Source organism: Limanda limanda, chromosome 1, assembly GCF_963576545.1.
Source record: "Limanda limanda chromosome 1, fLimLim1.1, whole genome shotgun sequence".
Lineage (NCBI taxonomy): Eukaryota > Metazoa > Chordata > Actinopteri > Pleuronectiformes > Pleuronectidae > Limanda > Limanda limanda.
Window position 1 is genome coordinate 13,572,528 of NC_083636.1, and position 20,289 is coordinate 13,592,816.

A 20,289-nucleotide genomic window follows, 5' to 3' on the forward strand; every position below is an offset into this window, starting at 1 on the left:
AAGATCCCCGGCAAAGGCAGGAACTTGGACTACGCATCAATTTAAATTCTTTATGAGGGGGGTAACAGCTGCTCAGGTGCTGCAACCTGCCGCCTCAGCCTCAGTGGAAACACTGTCATGGCTGTACCAGACATCAACTCCAAATAAACACCGCTGGGATAATTTTATTCCAGTGTCACACACTTCATTTTGAATCAAGGCCAAAGCACACTGAAGCTGATTTGGCAGTTTTCAAGGCGCAGCACTCTATCAAGACACATATGTAAGTGTTTCCTTCAAGTTAGGGATTTCCTTTAGTCCTGATCGGAAGGTTAAAATTTTTCCAAGGTATAAGTGGTGCATACTTAAAGAAACACAATATAAGAAATGCTCTCTGGTACAGGTGGAAGGTCATTTTCTCTTTTCCTCTGATTTGTTTCCTCTGGTTTGGTTTTTTTCTCTGGTTTTGCCATGATTTCCATACTGAAAATACCAAGCTAAGTGTTTCTTTTAACTACCTTCCAACTGGTCCTGGGTGTGTGTGACGTAAAGCTTGTCATTCCTTTGTGATGCACTAGAGTTACATCATATAACACCAGGTGTTGAGGGAGCGCTGTATCACAGACGTCATTCTTCCTTTTATGAGTTTGTGTGCATCAAAGTGATTTTAATTTAGCACTGTCTCAAAGAACAGTATGACTGTCACACACAAACCAGGTTGGTGATGGTGCCTCACATGTTAAAGATGCTGCTACTGATAAAGCAAAGCGTTGTTGTTGTGTCAATGCCTGGGGGCAGCAACAACCTAAAGGGGAGATGGTGAACACATCGGCAAATTGTAGCCGATTTTACACATCTGACATTAAGCAAGAGTAGCATTTATGGAATCCTGTTTATAGCCACCTGATGAAAATATGTTCAAAATTTACTCAAGTTAGTTAGCTAGTTGTTGCTAACCTTGGACTCTTCTGCACAGCCCTAAGCTCCAGTATAAAAGGTAGAAGCACAGAGTGGGAATGACAGGTCTTAATGGCAACGCCTCTCTGTTTAAAGGGACTTTTATAAACCATTTGGTACTTGGTAGCATACAGTGGGTTACAGAGCAATTTGCTTGTAACAGATGGGAACAGTGCAGATGAGAGCTGCGAAAATCAACTAAAACTGTAAAGTTTTGGATCATAAAACCAAAACAATGTGCTGAAAGACACTGAAATGCTTTGCAGAGCCAAACTGCGTCACACAAATGGTTTTCACTGAAAATAATCCATTTCACATGAGTCATTTTATCCATTCCCGACAAAATAAATGACTGCAGCTACTTTAAATATTGGATACATGTACATTGTGCATCAGAGCAGAGCAGATGGACATGAAATTAGGCACAGCTTAAATACAAGAACTGAGACTTTCTAGTATTTCCAGACTTGATAAAAATCGACATTAAAAATAATGAATTTGTTCAAGTTACCCCTCTGTGGACTCATTATAGAGTCAAAGTTTCCCTCGTAGATGTCTTAGAGAAGTAATAATATCCACTTTGTAGTTCCATAATGCAGATGTGTGACTACACCTCAAAACCAGCTTCCCTGACCATCACACACTGTCCAAACCACTGAGGTCTAGCTTACAAAAAAGGAAAAGCCATTCAAAGTCTATTGAGTCCCTCACTTAGCAATAGACAGAGGAGAAAATTACAGAGAGCAGTGAGAAAGAAACAGAATAACACACAAAGACAGAAAACCCCTAAAACAAGACAAAGATGCGAAAATGTGGAATGTTTTGCATGATTCAAGTTTAAGGTTATGACAACACAGGTATTTTTGTATTTATGGAGGAACATAAGCCATTCCCAGTGAGCTGTTCATGGGAGAGAACAGGAATTAAGTAGAATTAAAGAGACGAGTTGCGTAATTGCTCCGAAGCAGATTGTTTTCTTTTGCTAAGTCTTACTGGCCACACCGATGAGATAATGTTTCTGGAACTGATGCATCTAAATATACCCAAGTAGGGCAATTTCCCTTTCTCTCCTCCTTTGCCTTTGCTCCCAGCAGAGCTGCAAGAAAAAACACGAGGAAAGGTTGATGCAATAAGCCAGATGTGACAGTAGTGAGCAAACCTTGTATTATCTGGTACGTACAGTATGTTCCCCAGCAGATGTTCACGTGTATTAACTGTTGGTTATAATGTTCCTTGAATGCCGGATATACTACAGAAGAATGTTTCTTTGATATACAGAACGCTGAACTTTTGCGCATTTAATGATCTGATTAAATCCTTGGAGGTAACCTAAAACCCCTGTAGAAAACCAACTATGCTCATTCCACAGTTACTCAGCCCTTATCTTGATAAATCACGTCCACTTGACAAGTGAGCGTCATAATAACAGAGTCGGCCCTGATTCATTCCTGCTTTTTTCCACCAACAAACACGTGATTCAAAGTAGCAAAATACGAGGGGACTTTTAAAATAGACATTAAAATAAAGTAAGTAATACCTTTCCCCCCTGGTCTGTTGGTCTGGTCAAATTTGACACAACTTTAAAATCACAAATGTCAATCTCATGATGAGGCTACAGGAAAAGACAGGGATCCTGGATATAGAAGTTTAACCTGAAACAAGCCATCGCAGTGAAAGTTTAACTTCTTAGTCAAGCATCCAGTCAGAAGACGCCCCGGCGCCCTGTCCATGACACCCAGCGAAGCTGCTTTCTGACAGGTTGAATACGTTGATGTAGGAGATTAAATCCATTTAGGATAAATTGGCTGTGACAGATGTTCTCGTGTCTCCCTGAGATGATTATTGAGACATGCAGGCTTTGTGCTTCTCCAAAGAACCATGTCAGTGGATAAAAAGGAGGCCATGGCGGCCCATTGAGGCTGGGTATTTACTCAAATCATAGCAAGGAGCTGATGAGAAAGTTCAACAAGGTGCTCTGCATCCGTCACGGCCTGGTTGTGTATCTTGTTGCTGCAGAGCTGTGTTGGTTTATCATTATGTGCATCTAAAAGCAAATTCACGTCTCTCTCCTTGTGTGGCCATTTTTTACAGTTTTATTCTGAAATGAACGGTATATCATGGTATCTGTTGTGCTTGTATTTGACAGAAAGCCACCAATTCAGTGGTTTTCATGTTCATTTATAATGATGAATGGCTTTGCTCATTCTCTCTTTTTTTTTTTTACTCCTAGCTGCACCAAATCCATTTCCTCTGCAAGAACAATGGCCTTTAAAGAACAACACACACACATGCATGTCAGGTTTTTCCAGATTCCCCCCCCCCCCCCCCCCAATTGTAAATTTAATTAGACATTGAACCGCTGCATGCTCCGTACTTTCTGTTCTGGCTCTGCGCGCCCTTTTGTTGTTTGGCGTTTCTGCCCCGTTCACTGGCAGTTTGTGTCATTTGGGTTCACAGACGAGCCGCGTGATGCTCCGCTTGTCTGGTGAGCACATTTAGTAATAACAGACTATTTATCAACTGACAAGAAAGACAAGTTTTAATGCTGAATGTAGCCTGGTTTGAGTCTGTTAGTCTGGATGGAAATGCAGTCCATCTTGAATGGATTCTTGAAGAAAAATAGTGGCTAACCTTCTTTGTTTAAACGAATTAACCACATATTAAATCACAATCATCAACCATTTTCTACCATTTCACCTTCCAGGAGTGTTGGGTTTCCATTTGCGCCGCCATTCTACACAATTTCGGTGCATTCAAGTTCTCAGGGAGGAAAACACGGACATCTGAGACCCAATAGCTGAAACTCCAAAGGCCCAGAGAGAATCAACATTAATTACTTTTGAAACACGTTGCAAAATAAAAGTATTGAGTTACTCAAAGCCCACAGAGCAGGAGACAAATATACCGTATGAGGCTTATGAAGGTGCAAGATCAGGACTGTTCCTCAGGCAGCATCAGGATTGATTTTTCAGCAACAGCACAACACCTGCTTGCATTTAGATTACAATGTCTCAAACAAAAACAATAAAGATGATTTAATGCTTAAAGTGATGGATTCCCGATGTCAGCCCATAGTTTCGGATTTGTGCAAGTTACTGCTTTTCTTAAATGAGCTTAAACCAATAACGTTTGCCTGGAAGGTAGGAAGTGGATTTAAAACCCTGGTATGCTTTGGCAGGCATTCAAAGTATACATGCTTCGTGGGTTATTGGGCTAATAGAAGCTCAGAGCACTCGGGGTATAAAACTTGAGAAATGTTGCCTTTCTCAAATGTTAAATATGATAATGGGGTTTTGATGCAGGTTTGAGTTTCAAATAGTTAGTATCACATATTTTACGATATTTTTTTATTATTTCTTGTACGCTCACTGGGTAAGAGTGTTAATATTTTCTTAAGGAAAGAGTTTGACATTTATCGAAGCATGTCTACTTATTAGAGCTGCTTTTAGACATCAACTGAGGTCCGGACATTTCCTGAAAGTCTCTGAAGTGTCAACTTGAGAAGTCAGCGAGATTTAAGAGTTCTTGGTGATAAGAGTCGACCTTACCTGGAAAATCTTTCTGCGTTCTTCATATGTGAAATGTCCTTTGGCCAAGAATCCGTCTTGATGTCTAAAAACAGCATATGTGTTAGTTTAGTTGTAGACCGGTGAGAACAGAGGATAAACTGTGAGTACAAAGTAAGGGAGTGGACAAACAGTGGTGAGATATATGTGCCACAGGCCTGACAGACACAGAGAGAGAGAATAACAACAGTATATATGTGCCAAGGCCAATTTTAGCCAGCTATAATGGGCCTGTTACCCTACATCTATGATAAATAGTGTTTTTACGTTCTTCAACACGTTATCTTATGGTCTAAGCATGGCTGGATGTGAGATACGGTGCAGATAATTTGGTGTATGGAGATATCAGCAGGCCGTACGTAAACAATATCTGTCATTCCCCTGTAAAACAAGGGGGAGAGCAAGGGAAATGGGGCAGGGGGCTTCGAAGAGGAGAAGAGGGCGAAGGAGAATGAAAAAAAAAAAATGCAGTCGGGGGGAGCTGGGGCAGATCGGAGCAGGATATTTTAGAGCATCAGGAAATAACCATGGTCCCTCAGAGCTCCTCAATAACCTCCACCAGGACAGGAAGCTGCTCCATCAATCACCACGAGGACAGCTCTCCCTCTCTGCTCCTCGGGCTCTGAACCCAGCAGATGCACACCGGTGCAGCTGCTCCCGCAGCGGCCTGCCCCCCATTTTCATTCCTATCTGTCTATGAACACACACACACACACACACACACACACACACACACACACACACACACACACACACACACACACACACACACACACAGACAGACAGCTGGGATTTAGTCTACAAGGTAATTACAGGGCTGCAGCAAGACCCCAAACCCAACAACACCACTGAGACACTGAGTGATGTAAAAGAGAGAGGCTGATGGCAACGAAAGGAAAGAGGATGCCAAACACCAGCGATGTGCCTCTTGAGTTGTGTGTGTGTGTGTGTGTGTGTGTGTGTGTGTGTGCGTGCGTGCGTGCGTGCATGCAAGAATGAAACTGAAAAAGACAAACTTTTATCCTTATTAGCTAGACTAGACTGTGGCTCCAGGTATCGACAAAATCTTGGTCATAAAATGTATTATAACACACCTTATTTTAATTCAGTTCAATTTTATTCTATTTGTATAGCACCACATCACAAAAAAAATGATCTTAAGGCGCTTTCCATAATAAGGGCGAGACCTTTCAATATTAAAGAGAAACGCAACAGTTTCTACAACAATCAAGCACTGGTTCGAATAGCACCAAATTCAACAGTGCTCTACTTTGGCCCTTAATAATACACCTGCCAAAAGTGACAGCAATAAGACAAATGGTTCTTGGGATATGTATGTCACATACAGACAGACAGAGATTTGTGGCATTCGTAGCTGATATTTATCATAGTTACTTGAGGAGCCTATCTCGAGGGAACAGTATTGTGTTTGGAAATTTTCACAAGACTACTTTTTAAAGTGTCCTAATGTAGCCCTATAAAGTTATCTTTCACGAATAGTTTTGAGTTACACACTTTCTTGTTGATACCTCTTTATGCTAAAATCAGCACAGCCACTTTCAATCTGGACAAAACAACCTAACAGCGTGTGAAAGAGTAACATCTGCATTCATTCCCAGCTCAAATGATTCAGTCTTCGTCATGGGCTTGTATCAGGAGAGACGTTACAAGGGAGGAGATTCAAGAGTTTTGAGTAGAATAGTCAACAATTCCAAAGACGGTGGTTTTATGACACATGTCGGGCTCATCCCTGAAACAGCCGGTCTTCTGCTAAATAGGAAAATACATCTAACAAGTCGTCTCTGTGACTGGGGCAAAGTTTTGAAGTAGTGTACGTGTGTACTTTTTATGTTTAACTAACCACTGAGGATCCCGGTTGGCTCTCTCCCAAAGATGGAAATCACCATGGTAGCCTTTATCTGTTCAAAGTAGTTCAAAGATAAAGGTGTCGATAAAACAACGTTAGAATCACATTGACTTGGCAATGAAGCACCTAGATACATCAGTGGTATCCATCTTCACAACAGACACTTGGAATGAAAGCAAATAAAAACAGTTGGAATGAAATAATGAAACAGTTAATTGCAGATCTAGACCAGGGTTTTTTTTGTGCTTGATTGCGATTTCACAACCATCTTGTTTTGTCCGGACCTTCAGACTTTTCAGTCGAACTGAACCATGGTGTGAAAGGTTTACAGTTCACAATGAAAAACTTTTTGGGATAGTTCAGACTCTCTGACCAATCGCATGAAGCTGAGACGGCATTAAACAAAAGAAGCAGATACAGAAGTTAAAGCCATCAATGCTAAGCACAGGTAGAGGCAGCCCACAAAGGTAATGACAATAGGATTGTGATGGAAAATCATCTTGAGATTTGAAATAATGAAATTCTCAGACTGGAGTTGCCTTTGAGTCTTTATAATACACTGCTCAAAAAAATTAAAGGAACACTTTGAAAACACATCAGATCTCATTGTGAAAAAAAATTATGTTGGATATTTATACTGATATGGACAGTTTAATGTCTTAGGAACAAAAGGATGCCACATCTTTGATGGAAATAAAAGTTTTCAGCCTAGAGAGGGCTCAATTTTATAGACACCCCGAAAATCATAGTGAAAAAGTGATGTGGCAGGCTTGTCCATTTTGCCAAAATTCAATTTCTGCAACTCAAAATGCTTCTCAATATCTTGTGTGGCCCCCACGTGCTTGTATGCATGCTTGACAACGTCGCGGCATGCTCCTAATGAGACAACGGATGGTGTCTTGTGGGATGTCCTCCCAGATCTGTCTAAGGGCATCAGTGAGCTCCTGTAATGTCTGAGGAGCAACCTGGCGGCGTCTGATGGACCAAAACATAATGTCCCAGAGGTGTTCTATCGGGTTTAGGTCAGGTGACCGTGAGGGCCATTCAATTGTATCAATTTCTTCATCCTCCAGGTACTGCCTGCATACCCTTGCCACTTGAGGCCGGGCATTATCGTGCATCAGGAGGAAACCAGGACCTACTGCACCAGCGTAGGGTCTGACCATGGGTTCAAGGATTTCATCCCGATACCTAATGGCAGTAAGACTGCCGTTCTCTAGCCTGTAGAGGTCTGTGCGTCCCTCCATGGATATGCCTCCCCAGACCCTCACTGACCCACCACCAAACCGGTCATGCTGAACGATGTTGCAGGCAGCATAGCGTTCTCCTTGGCTTCTCCAGACCCTTTCACGTCTATCACAGGTGCTCAGGGTGAACCTGCTCTCATCTGTGAAAAGCACAGGGCGCCAGTGGCGGACATGCCAATTCTGGTGTTCTATAGCAAATGCCAATCGAGCTCCACGGTGCTGGGCAGTGAGCACAGGGCTCACTACAGGACGTCGCGCCCTGAGGCCACCCTCATGAAGTCTGTTTCTGACTGTTTGGGCAGAGACATTCACACCAGTGGCCTGCTGGAGGTCATTCTGTAGGGCTCGGGCAGTGCTCAACCTGTTCCTCCTTGCACAAAGCAGCAGATATCGGTCCTGCTGATGGGTTGAGGACCTTCTACGGCCCTGTCCAGCTCTCCTAGAGTAACTGCCTGTCTCCTGGAATCTCCTCCATGTTTTGGAGATTATGCTGGGAGACACATCAAATCTCCTTGCAACGGCATGCATGGATGTGCCATCCTGGAGGAGTTGGACAATCTGTGCAACTTCTGTAGGGTTAAGAAATCGCCTCATGCTCCCAGTAGAGATAATGACTCTAGCTAAAGCCAACACTAATGGAAAACCAGTCGAAGTGATCAAGAGGGAGAAACTTGAAATGGCCTCCACATGCAAAACCACTCCTATTTTGGGGTTGTCTCATTGTTGCCCCTCTAGTGCACCTGTTGTTAATTCCATCAACAACAATGCAGCTATTGCAAACTGATTAACAACCCCCTCTGCTACTTAACTGACCAGATAATTATCAAAAAAGTGCAATTAAATTCATGCCATACCCTGATAAAAAAGTGTTCCTTTAATTTTTTTGAGTAGTGTAGTAAGCTCTGCAGAGTTTACACAACAAGCACGGACGCTCAAAATGGACCAACTGGCCGCAAGTTCACAAAAGCCAGAACTTATACAAAGAGGCGTTACATAACACATAATATGAAAATAAGAAGACATGCCAGAACTAATACAAAGAGGTGCTTCATAAAACGTAATATGAAAAAAGATATGAAATCCTCCTCTGTGTCTATCTGCTTTGTCTGTCCCTGTTTGCCAAGGTCACAGCAGTGAGACACCTAGTCAGGGGATTTCCACAACCTTAGACACTGGTCAGTGGAATTTTCCATAACAGGACGTACATCTGTCATTCAAAATCTGGTGTTGCACCTCCTTAATTGCAATGTGACACCCAAACTCAAATGTGATTAACAATATAACAAGACATGAACCCTAGTTCGGGTATTGGTCGAGACTGTGAGACCCCTCTCAGAAGAAGCTTTTGAAAAAGAACCTTCTCACCCAACCTCAGTTTACTTTCCTGGTTTCAGTCAATATCTGGATGCCTGTGTGACTTGTTGTTTGATCCCATAGACACTCAGCAAACTGAGCAAAGAGCCCAACATTGCTGTTTGACATAACTTCAGACTACACCAGATACTTAAAAAAGGTGTCTCAAGGCATATCTCACTCTCTGATCTCCTTTTGATAACTTATGTAATATTTTTTCCCATCTGCGCCTCCTATGAAACGGATTCTGGCCCGTCTGGCTAATGGGCTCCTCCCACAACGAAAACATCTGGTTGAAGCAATTTAGGGTATATCATTACTGTGTAGGTTTCCATGAAATATACTTAATGTAATGAGATCAAATCCTTGAAGAATAATGGAAATATATTTTAAACATTTGTTTTGCCAGGGGAGAAATGATGGTAACAATAACACACTGCACGATCATGTTCTTTGGCCTCTATATGACAGCACGGGGTCCGTGCATGCATACGCCTCAACAAGGGCTCAGTGTTATAGCCTGGAGCCAGCTAAGGTAGTGTTATAGTTCATCTCTCTCTCTCTCTGCTTCTCTCTCTCTCTCCATCAGCGGAGAGACGCCATTAAAAATAATGAGCTTTCCTCCACCTCTCTCTGCTTTGCAGCCAGTCAACAGACTCTTCCACTCAGGCACAGAGTGCTCACTGTACCCAGGCAGAGAGTTAACAGGTTTTTTTCTCTTAACTTTTACAGTGTGAGAAAATTCCCAGTTATAGCGAGGCACTCATTAATGGTTCACGTGCAGGCACTTTACCTGGTGTTGGGCCTGAGTGTGTAAAAAAAAAAGTCGGGTTTTCTTTTTTTTTGGGTCACAAGCGGGGCAGGAAATTAAATGTTCCACTGACTGGACGTTGTGACTGGTCTGACCCAAAACTCCACGACCACTTTTTATATTTTAGCAGCCAGATGTTTTATGATTTTTACACAAAAAAAGGCTGTGTTGGATCTGTGCTACATTCATACCCAGAGATATAATTTACCAGCACTACGTTTATGACCGTATCATAAAATGTCCACACTGAACTGACTGTTTGGACCAAAGTAATAACTTGGTGATTAATGACACAAAATTTGATGTATCCTTAACCTTTAACTGGGGCTCAAGCACCTGACATGAACTTGTCATGTTACGGATCCAAATCCTTGATCATGAACTTTGGAGGGAAGTTACACTGGCATCATAATAAACATTAGTAAAGTTAATATACATTTTGATGTTATTTTTGTGTAAAAGCTCAAGACATGTGACTCGTTATACTCTGTTTGATTGAAAATATATATAATATATAAACATTATTTATTTGCTTGTTTTTTGTCATCAACATCTGACATGTTATGTGTTTACATATTGTTGAGTTGCTCTTACATGCAGATACATATATGCTGTATATGCACATGTGATTTACTTATTCAAGGTTTCATTACAACCTGCTTTACAGAAGTTTTCATTGTAAAACAAAAGGCTGCAAGCGTTGCACATTTGATTTGATGTTCTTATTATTTGATTGTAGAACTTGGTGAAGTTACCTTAGCTTGTGTATCAGGACTCTGTGGACATTGTCCACACATTTGAGCAATACTGCGATATACTCACAACAGAGAGAACTTCGGTCACTATAATCTCGATGCAACATTTTCACAGTTTCATTTCCATGCTCTGAAATCATGGGAACATTATGTCCAACTTTCACACGCTCCCTCTTTGTCTTCTGCTGTACAGGATGTGGTGCAACGTTACTTCCATCCATTAATCAATCTCATTTCACATAGGAATTGCTTTTTTCCCCCTCTCTTTTCCGCTTGTCGATCGCTGCGCTGCCGTTATCGGGTCAATGTATTTTCCACGTGCAGGCCTCTCAAATGTGGGACACTGGAATGGAGTACGCTAAATGGGTGACAGAGCAGCCTCTGGGCAGCAGAGAGGTCCCCTGGTTTTACTGTGGAATGACACTGTCCCACAATGAGTGGGTCGCAGGTTAAGTCTTGCACGTGGGTCATGCGTTCAGACACATGCGCTTTTTTGAGATTTACTTGTTCTTTTAGACTTTCGTTTTTACAAGTAAGGTTCATTAGGATTTACAGTCACTGTGAGCATTCTTAAAAACCCGTGTTAGCAAATGTTTTCCAGCAGCAGAATCATCTGAAATATGACATATGAAACATGTGGTAGAACCATTTCCCAATTATTCAAGATTTAGAACAACTGCACCTTTGTTAGCTCTATTTGTTGCAATCAAAATGCCAGAATCCGACCCAGCCGCTCCTGAACTCTGAAAACCTTCACTGTCACTTCAGTTTGACAGTTTAATAAATCACTTACAGCTCTTGGTTGGTAATCCTGGAAAAGAGGACGCTGCAGACTGCGCTTTGGAAAAATGCAACCTACGCATCCCGCCCTCTCTGATCGTCCATCTCGTCAAAGCGTCGCTCCAAAACACATAAACTGAAAAACACGTGCACTGGCTGACAACTGCTAGACGACTTTTCCTTGACTCACACGTTAACTTCTGACTAGTATCTCTGCTTCAGAGGTTTGATACCTCCCCACCTCTCTGGCCTGTGAAGACTCTGCCCGGGGTGAGGTTGGTTGGCGAAAGTCAACCAGACATTTTCCAATGTCCGAAGCCAGACTTGGACATCTGCGTTCTCACCTACAGTCGCTCTGGAAAGTTTCTGGATAAGACTTCAGCGCCTGTGTATGCCATAAGTATGAGCTCTAAAGAAAACACTTAAAATCCCAAAGGAGAATAAAAATTGCCATTAAAAATTAAAAAGCAGATAATGTAAAACAAAAACCAGGGTTGTTTTCTTTACCTGATACATTTGACATTGTAACAACATGATTGCTTGTGCTTACTCAGCCACCTTGTGCAGACTGTCACGTCTGGGCAACGCTCGGCGGCAGCAGCAACACGGTTGACAGGAGAACAGAAAAAACACGCATACACTCTTTCACTTTCTTTTTCACAGGCACAGACAAGCTCATAAACACGCACCCACACAGAATGTCCACACGCACACGTTCCCATATCAGTGTAATAACAACACAGTGAACCTACGAGTATTCATGACTAAATAAACAGTTATCATAGAAGTTTTGAAAGTAACAGCTAAATACGTTTTCAGGAATTATAAAAGGCTGAATAAAATCAGTGCACTGTACTTTGCTGCTTTCCCATTTCACTCTGTTTCACGGCCTTTCATTACTTTCATCTTCCTCCTCAACCGTTTGTCCCCAGGAGAAATAACCATCCATCCAAGCTCCACGTCTTTCATAACCCTTTACTTCCCTCTCACTCTCCAGCCTTCGCTCTGCGTCTCATCGAGCTGAGACGTGTTGTCATCTTTGACAACATTTATCTACGGCCGGCTGGACCGGGGATGAGCCAGAGGACGAGGACGAGTCAGTCACCCACGTCTATCTGCACCGAGGAATCATGGCTGACGAATACTCAGTATAACTGCAGTTCAGACTAACTGCAATTGGAGAATCAGGCCAATTATTCTTACCACTGCTCGTTTGAGCTGGAACTGGGCCTCAGACACACAAGAACATTACAACATATCCTATATTCAGTGCAGTGGCAAAGGGAATGTTGATCATGATCAAATATTTTTTTGCAGGGATTCAAAGAGAGGCAGAGCAAACCAATGTGCATGGAGGCAATCTGTTTATTCTGACAAAACCTCAGCATATTGCAAAGTCAGCATGTTACTCTCTAACTTTAAACTAGTGGGTAAACTTACAGACTTAATGACTGAGACTAAAATATGGAGATTTGTCAAACCAAACTGTCTCCTGTCTCCCATGGCATACAACTATACAAATGGGATAGATGAAGACACACTAAGAATAACAGTAGATAGTAGTTTGTTTTTCTAAAGAATCTCTCTTATTTGAGACAAAGATTAGCCAGGGAGACAGAAACGGGAGCATTTAAAGATCTGATACAAGATCTGGCTGAGATGAGAGGAAGGCAATTTCTCAGGAGCTAAATTTAACATCTCCTATTGATCTGTAACTGAGCTCCGTTAAGACAAAGACGAGATCTTAATTTGAATTTTCATATCCTCCCAGATGCAGCACAGGACACCTTAAGGTTCAGTGTGTGGAATTTAGTGCCATCTAGTGGTGAAAGTGCATGTTGCAGCTGAACACCCATCACCTCGACCTCCCTTTCCCAGCATGAAGGAGAACATGTGTTAGCCTTCAGTTGTCATAAAAACCCCTAAGGTGTTTAGTTTGTCCAGTCTGGGCTACTGTAAAAACATGGCGGCCTCCATAGACAGGACCCGCTCCCCATTTTAATATAAAGGGCCCATTCTAGGGTAAAGAAAACAGCAAGTCATACATGCAGGCGACTATAGACGAATGAAAACATCATTGTATTCCATTTCTGCCAATGGATCCCTTTCACCTTAATCTTCATGTGAATATGTGAGAACAACTTCACCCTATTCAAGAATTTGTACATGTGAAGATTAAGTTTAACTCCCCGAGGCGAGAGAAACCCTAAAAAAGTACATTAATACAAATTATAGGAATCAATCTGTAAGTGTTTCTATCTGGTTCCTGATGGATATATGGTGTCGTTTTGTAACCAAATTCTTGAAAGTCGTTACTGCTAATGCGTCTCTTCTGGCAGACAGTTTAGCTCCCGGGCAGCCACTTCATCACGATGTGCTGTGGCTCCATGACAGACTGCGTGTTGGAACCCAGCTGCAGACTATCCTCAGTCACCTCTTCTTCTCACGTTGGCTCACGGTGACAGATTATTGAAAACATCCCAGAGGTATCCAGTGTGAATTATGAATGAGGTGAAGTGTTATTAGGGCAGGTCCCTTTTTAACTTTCTCATCAAAACATTTGCCCCAGATTTGTCACTGGAGGCAAAAGCTGGCTCGGTTTTGAACGCTGCCCCTACATGCACTTGGGTTTCATGCGTCATTATATTATATCTATAGGTTCTTTACAAGGTGTTCTCACAAGGATGCAATTTTTCTTTCACATCAGAGTTTATTACATGAACCAGCACCGTGAATTTAGCCTCAGATTAGATATGTAAATCAGGTACTGCTTTCCCTCCAATTCAGAATGTTAAATCTTAAAAGCTTGACCAATATTAAAGTTATGAACAATTACGCAACTAAACACTGAACACTTGAAGCTATTTGAAAGGGGAGTAGGAAATGTAGACAAATATTGTCATATGTCTCTATCTAGTGGTGAAAAATGAGAATAACCGCTACAATTGCTGTGTGTGTGTCCTGTTTTAATCTTGTTGTCTGACAGTCATCAAGATTAATCAAAAACTACTGAGCTGATTTCCATGAAATTCTGTGGACATAAAAATTCCTGACAATGATAACTTTCATTATCATTGTCAGGAAATGTGTGGACGCAATTTCATGGAAATCAGTTGTGTAATTGTTTGTGTCATCCTGCCAATAGATAAACAAACGCAGATGGTGAAATAACCTCCTTGGCGGAGGTAAGAATTAAAAGTACAATGGTTTCTTATAATCAGAAAGTTTTACTCATGACACAAAACACAAATACTGTTTTCATGCTTAAACATTTAGATTTCTTCACATTTGGCAGTGGCTCCTCGTCATTAGAAGTTTTTTTATCATGTAATTTTTCTATGTGTGGCCACAGTCGTCTGCTCAGTACAACAACAAACTAAAGGTCTACTCATATCTTGTGACATTAAGGTTGAGTGAAGTTATAAAACGTTGTCGGTTGGTTACAAAAAGCTGCCTCTTCTCCCTCACACACGGACGCACAAACACAACTTCTACACATCGCACTTCATGATCTCTCTGAGGCAGACGGTTGCGTAGCAGGAGGAATCCAGGTCGAAGTTTAAGGTGAGCGAGATCGTGTCCTGCTTCCTTTCTCCCATCACATCTCCTCCTCCTCCTCCTCTCTGCAGCTGGTAGCTGAGGTTGCGTGGCGGTGCCAGCAGGAGGCGGTAGCAGCCAGGCAGATTCAGTTTGAGGCTGCCCACTCGGAAGCGACAGTTGTCCAGCCCGTCTCTGGCCAGTCTCTCCTGGTACCAGGTGCCCATGGCGTTCTCTGGATATTTCACCGTGTTCCCTGGCATCGGCATCAACACCTGAAGAGAAATCATTTATAAAACAGTCGTGACTTGTGTTGAAACAGTCGTATTTAATATAAGTTGTTTTCCACAAACAACATACTTGTCCTAAAGTGTAGACTCCACTTTGCTCCTCTTGGTCTGTGACCACGTGGATCTGGAAAAGCAAAGAAGGACAGGGCAGTGGCATTAATGGCAAATTATGAAATGGGAATTACACATTACTTCAGCTTGTATTCCGCTAGAGGGCTTTGTATAATATCTAAACACAAGACATTTCCTTTCCACATCCTGACAGACGTGTTTCTTTTTCTATTTTCTGTCCTGTTACCTGAGCGGAGCTGCTCTCTCCGGCCTCGTCTGCTTTGCTTTGTCCTTCCTGCATCCACACCAGGTCTCCTCGTCTGGCACTGTGGCCGAGCGTGGTCAACCTGTGAGCCACCGCGTCGTTCCACACCCTGACCACCACAAACAGATTCATCAGAGAAATGAATATCAAAGAATAAGTGCAGCAAACTGAATTATTTATTATCTATTATATTTTTTAGAGCTTCTGAAAAGCAGTTAAACACAACGACACACACACAAGTGTTAAACACCAGGTAAAAATTGGATGGAAGATTTGTGCGAGGTTAAACCCCCCCCCGTCAGCTGACCTGCTGCAGTAGGCGTGCGGGTAGAATACTCTCATGCCGTGGGGCAGGCTGAGCCAGGCCTGGGCACAGCCGTCCGCATTCGTACCGTAGCGGTTCAGGGCGCGCAGCATGAGCCGCTCCCTGGCCTTGGACAACGGCATCAAGGCCAAAGACTCCTTGGCATTATCTAGTGTGGAGGAGCCGGAAAAACAAAGGTGGAGGAAAAAGGTTTAAATATCTAAAACTCACTTTTATCCTGCATTGGCTGTTCTCAAGACAATGAATTTATGATGGACTTTAGCAGAAGTTTCTCGAGGAACTGGGCTGCGACATCAACAGATATTCATAGTTTCTACAAACTTAGTTAAAACATATATTTCTTTGGGATTTTGAGGAAAAACAAAACCAGAACAGCAAGTTATGGTCCCGGCTCTCACCTGTCTGGAGGAAATGTCTCTTCGCGTTGCTCTGAGGATCATCGACGTCCTCCGGGGTAAAGAAGAGACGCACAGCGCTCACCTGTCACGCACAAGAATATATGACTAAAGAACACGATGGTGAGACCATCTTCACTTGTCTTTTTAACTTCTATGCATTTTACTGTATTGTCTCAATGTTTGTCGTGATTGTAAAGCACTTTGGCTTGACCCCTGTTGTTTTTACTCTCCAATATAAATACATCTGACTGGACTTTGTTGGGCTGAGTGGCAGCTCACATTCAGTTAACAGTATTGGGGAACACTCACCATGTCTTCTTTCAGTAAAGCCAGGCCCACCCGGTCTGACTGAACGCTCTGTCCAGTCCCAAACCTCTGTGGTCCGTAGTAGTTGACGAAACCCCGGTCCTGCAGCAACAGAAAATGGCAGTTTGTTCATATTGGAGGTTTATATAAAACATGTCGCTGCTGAGTGGGAAACACCCATCTAATGAAATAAAACGTACCAAAAGGCCTGTTGCACATCGTTTCAAGCAAAACAGTTTTAAGGGTTGGTTTTTGACATGTTGCATTATTAATGCAGGAAGTATTACTCTGTCATTAGACTTTAATGACTACTGGCGCTTACCAGTAGAAGCTTATCAAAATTGACTGCATATAAAAAAATATTTTGAACAGATATGAGGTCATTCTGTTGGTTCCAGCCCTCAACAACTCTCCCTTTCGTTTCTTATGTGGCCTGGACTGTTGACAAGAGGCATGTTCGTGGAATAATGTGTTTCAGAAATAAAGATGAATGCGACAAGGCCTTCTTCATCTGTTTCAGTGAATCAGAGCCGAGGGCAGAACTGCCGCTCACTGGATGTTTTTCTTTTTCAAGCCATTCTGTCGAACCCAATATTACTTAAACAGCTCTCTTCTTCTGGTATTTGACAGAGCATCAATTTAGACTTCATCGTCAGCTACTGGCCCAGCATGCTTGTTTCAGCGTTTGTAGTTTTTTTTGATTGAAGGTCGACAGAGAATTTTGAAAAACAAAGGTGTTGATATCGTACAAAACAGCTAGTACCTTCACGTTCTCCAACGCTTCCTTCACCAGCGCTGCCAGTCGAGTGTGTCTCTCTGCAGCAGACGTGTGTGCGTCGCTGGGGCCGTGTGGCCTCAGGTCCCGCACCACCAGGTCAAAGTGGTTCCCCTGCAGTCGTCCCAGCCGGAGAGGCTCGCTGACGGAGCGGACTTGGGTCAGACGCATCCCCCTCTTCTCGAACTCTGCCCTCTTCTCCTTCAGCCTTAACATCAAATGCATAAATTCAGATTTGCGACATTAATTATGCGGCTACAACCTGTTTTGGTTTGAACATAAATGAAACGCAGCACTACCGTTGCGGTGACACCTTCTTCACCACCATGGTCTGGTAGGTGATGGCTCTCTTGTCCTTGATCCCAGCGTAGGTGAAGTCCGACGGTAAGACGCCAAGAGCTGCTGCCATGTAGCTGATGGCCTCCAGAGTCTCCAGGTTCTCCTTATGAAGAGTGAACGCTGACACAAGAGGACACACACACAGGATCACACATCACTGTGTTTCTTCATTTTATTAAACATATGTAAAGATATGAATTGGTACATGACTTTGATAAAGCATTCAGGGTCATTTGTTGTTTTTACCATCCTAAACCTTACCAGTATAAACCTCTTCTTCCTTCCGTTCGTCTGAGCTCCTCTTCTTCGGCCTGCCCCGCTCTCTCAGTCTCACTGAGATCGCCGTGCTCCCCTGGTCGCTGAAGCTCTTTGTCTCCACCAGCTTCCCGAACCTGCGGCTCAGGAAGTGGTGGACCGCCGTCCTGTGGTCCTTGTCGTCGTCGGCCCCGAACGTGTAGGACGAGCCCCGCACTTTGGCATCTATGAACCTGAAGAAGTCCTCCGCCTCGTCCTCCGTGACCAGCCCGGAGAGCTCCCTGTAGTCCGGGTCCTCCCTCACCCGGATCTCCGGCTGGATGGTGACGGTCATGAGGAAGGGGAAGCGGTGCCTGACGGCCCGGTGGACGTTGGCTCTGTGGTGCTTGTCGCTGAAGGATCCCAGCGACAGCTCCTGCTGCGTCGGCTTTTCATCTTTCAGGGTCAACACAAACTGCTCCAGCTCATCGCTCACAGCCTGGCCCAAAATCACACCGAGATCAAAACTGCCTGGACTGGGCAGAGCTACATCTATTCCGCAATCAGCCGATACATAAGAATTGTGTGAGACGAAGGAATGGTTATTCTGCGGGAATCTTGCGGTGGTCTCACTGGGTTTATATGCAGAGGCACAACCTTCTGCCGGCTCCTGATTCACCTGCTGTCCATTAATATCTATCTCCGTCACAACAAAGTCTTTGATAAAGTTTTTGATGCTTCCCAGAAAACCTTCATGGCTGGAGATGAAGCACGCAGGGACGTTCACAGCATCACCGTCCTGCCTCATGGTCACTGCATCCAAACTCTGCAGGGAGTCGGCTCAAAGCTGAGAAACACAGAGGAGACATGTTGGAAGAGACAAGAAAATACAGAAAGAAAATGTATGTATGGTATGGAACTCAATTTATACACTATGAAGCTAAAAGAGAAAATCATATATACAACAGTGTCATTAGTAGGAGGTTATAGATGGATGGGTGAATAAATGGATGGATGGACGGACACACGGACGGATTGGTAAAAGGATGGATAGATGGTAAGATGGACAGACATATCGATTAATTGGTGGATGCATAAATAGATGGATGATTAGATGGATGGACCGACGGACAGATGGGTGAAAATATGGATAGGTGGATGAATAGACGATAGATGGATGGATGGACGGACGGGTAAAAGGATGAATAGCTTATTAGGATAGGCGGATGAATAGATGGATGGACCGACGCACAGATGGATGAAAGGATGGATAGGCGGATGAATAGATGGATAGATGGATGGATGGATGTACTTTAATAATCCCAAACTGGTTATAGCAGCAAGGTAGCAGGCACATAACACACTATATATATGTTTAAATTATATGTACAAATGTAAAGTCAAACTACAAAAAATAAGAATGATATATTCATACAAATGTATAAAATCTATACACATAGATACACACAGAGAGTAAGCATAGTATAAAGGAGGTGCAGAGACATTTGTGGAAAAGTTAAACACAAAGACACAACATCACATTAAACGGAAACAGAGGAACAAGGGGGTTTGAATCAACCCAAACAGGAAGTTAGAGTCGGTGCGGAACTTAAAAATAATTTGAACGTTCTTACATCGATGACAGGTTTTGCATTTCGGCTTATTTCTGCCTCTTTACAGCAATTTCCGTCTCCTACAGATGAACCCTACCTCGACTCCCGCAGACAAAGAGCCGCGGCGGCTTTAGCGAGGACGTTACGGAGCATCTGTGTCTGCGAGCGGGGAAGTAAACGCGTTATTCACGACCGGCGACTGTTTGTTTACTCTACGAACCTGCATGTGAGACGTAAACCAGGAGCTGTTGATGTAAACACAAGCACGCCGAGGCGAGTCCGGCCACTTCCGCCCCACGTGACGCGTCAGGTGACGTTTCTTAAAGGGGCAGGAACAGATATCAGGTTGGAAAAGTGACTTGGAAAGAGGAGCTGTGCTGCCTTCAATAAGTTTTAGTCATAAACCATTCATAATATTAAGCATGATGATAAATAATCACAGGGATCATTGCTTTATTTTTGTTTGGTTTTGTGCAGACCTTAGATTAGAGTCTCTGGTGCAGAAAGTTCGAAAAGTTTGCGTTCGTCCTACCTGGTTTATCTGCTGTGAAGATTTTAGTCAAAATGACACTTAATTTACTTTATTGCTGTTCAAGTGTGAAAGTTTAATTATTCAACCCATCTGCTCTTATCTTTTCATAAATTGCGTGTCGCCTCTGCAGAAATGTGTTTGAGCAACATCAGGGAGTTAATTCATAAAGACAATTATAACAAATAAATCATTTTGTATCATTCACTCAGGCCATGACAGTTTGCCGACTGTAAGACGCCAAGAGCTGCTGCCATGGAGCTGATGCCCTCCAGAGTCTCCACCACTCATTGAGCCGCAGGTTCGGGAATC

The 20,289-nt window shown here is 43.0% G+C and overlaps 1 protein-coding gene across 2 annotated transcripts; it reads right to left on the reverse strand.

The window, feature by feature from the left end:
* Positions 1-14,550: 14,550 nt before the first annotated feature.
* On the reverse strand, positions 14,551-19,734 carry pus7l (pseudouridine synthase 7 like). Of its 2 annotated transcripts, none has more exons than XM_061074242.1 (10): positions 19,669-19,734; positions 17,863-18,682; positions 17,562-17,721; positions 17,251-17,470; positions 16,491-16,589; positions 16,182-16,263; positions 15,766-15,931; positions 15,441-15,567; positions 15,213-15,266; positions 14,551-15,127 (listed from the first exon to the last, which is right to left on the reverse strand). In XM_061074242.1, exons 2-10 carry the CDS (start codon positions 18,641-18,643, stop codon positions 14,807-14,809), a joined length of 2,010 nt encoding a protein of 669 aa, XP_060930225.1. In that variant the 5' UTR covers positions 18,644-18,682; positions 19,669-19,734; the 3' UTR covers positions 14,551-14,806. The 2 variants fall into 2 exon arrangements, with proteins under 2 accessions (XP_060930225.1, XP_060930234.1); XM_061074251.1 differs by lacking the exon at positions 19,669-19,734 and adding an exon at positions 19,470-19,648.
* Between the last annotated feature and the right edge of the window lie 555 nt (positions 19,735-20,289).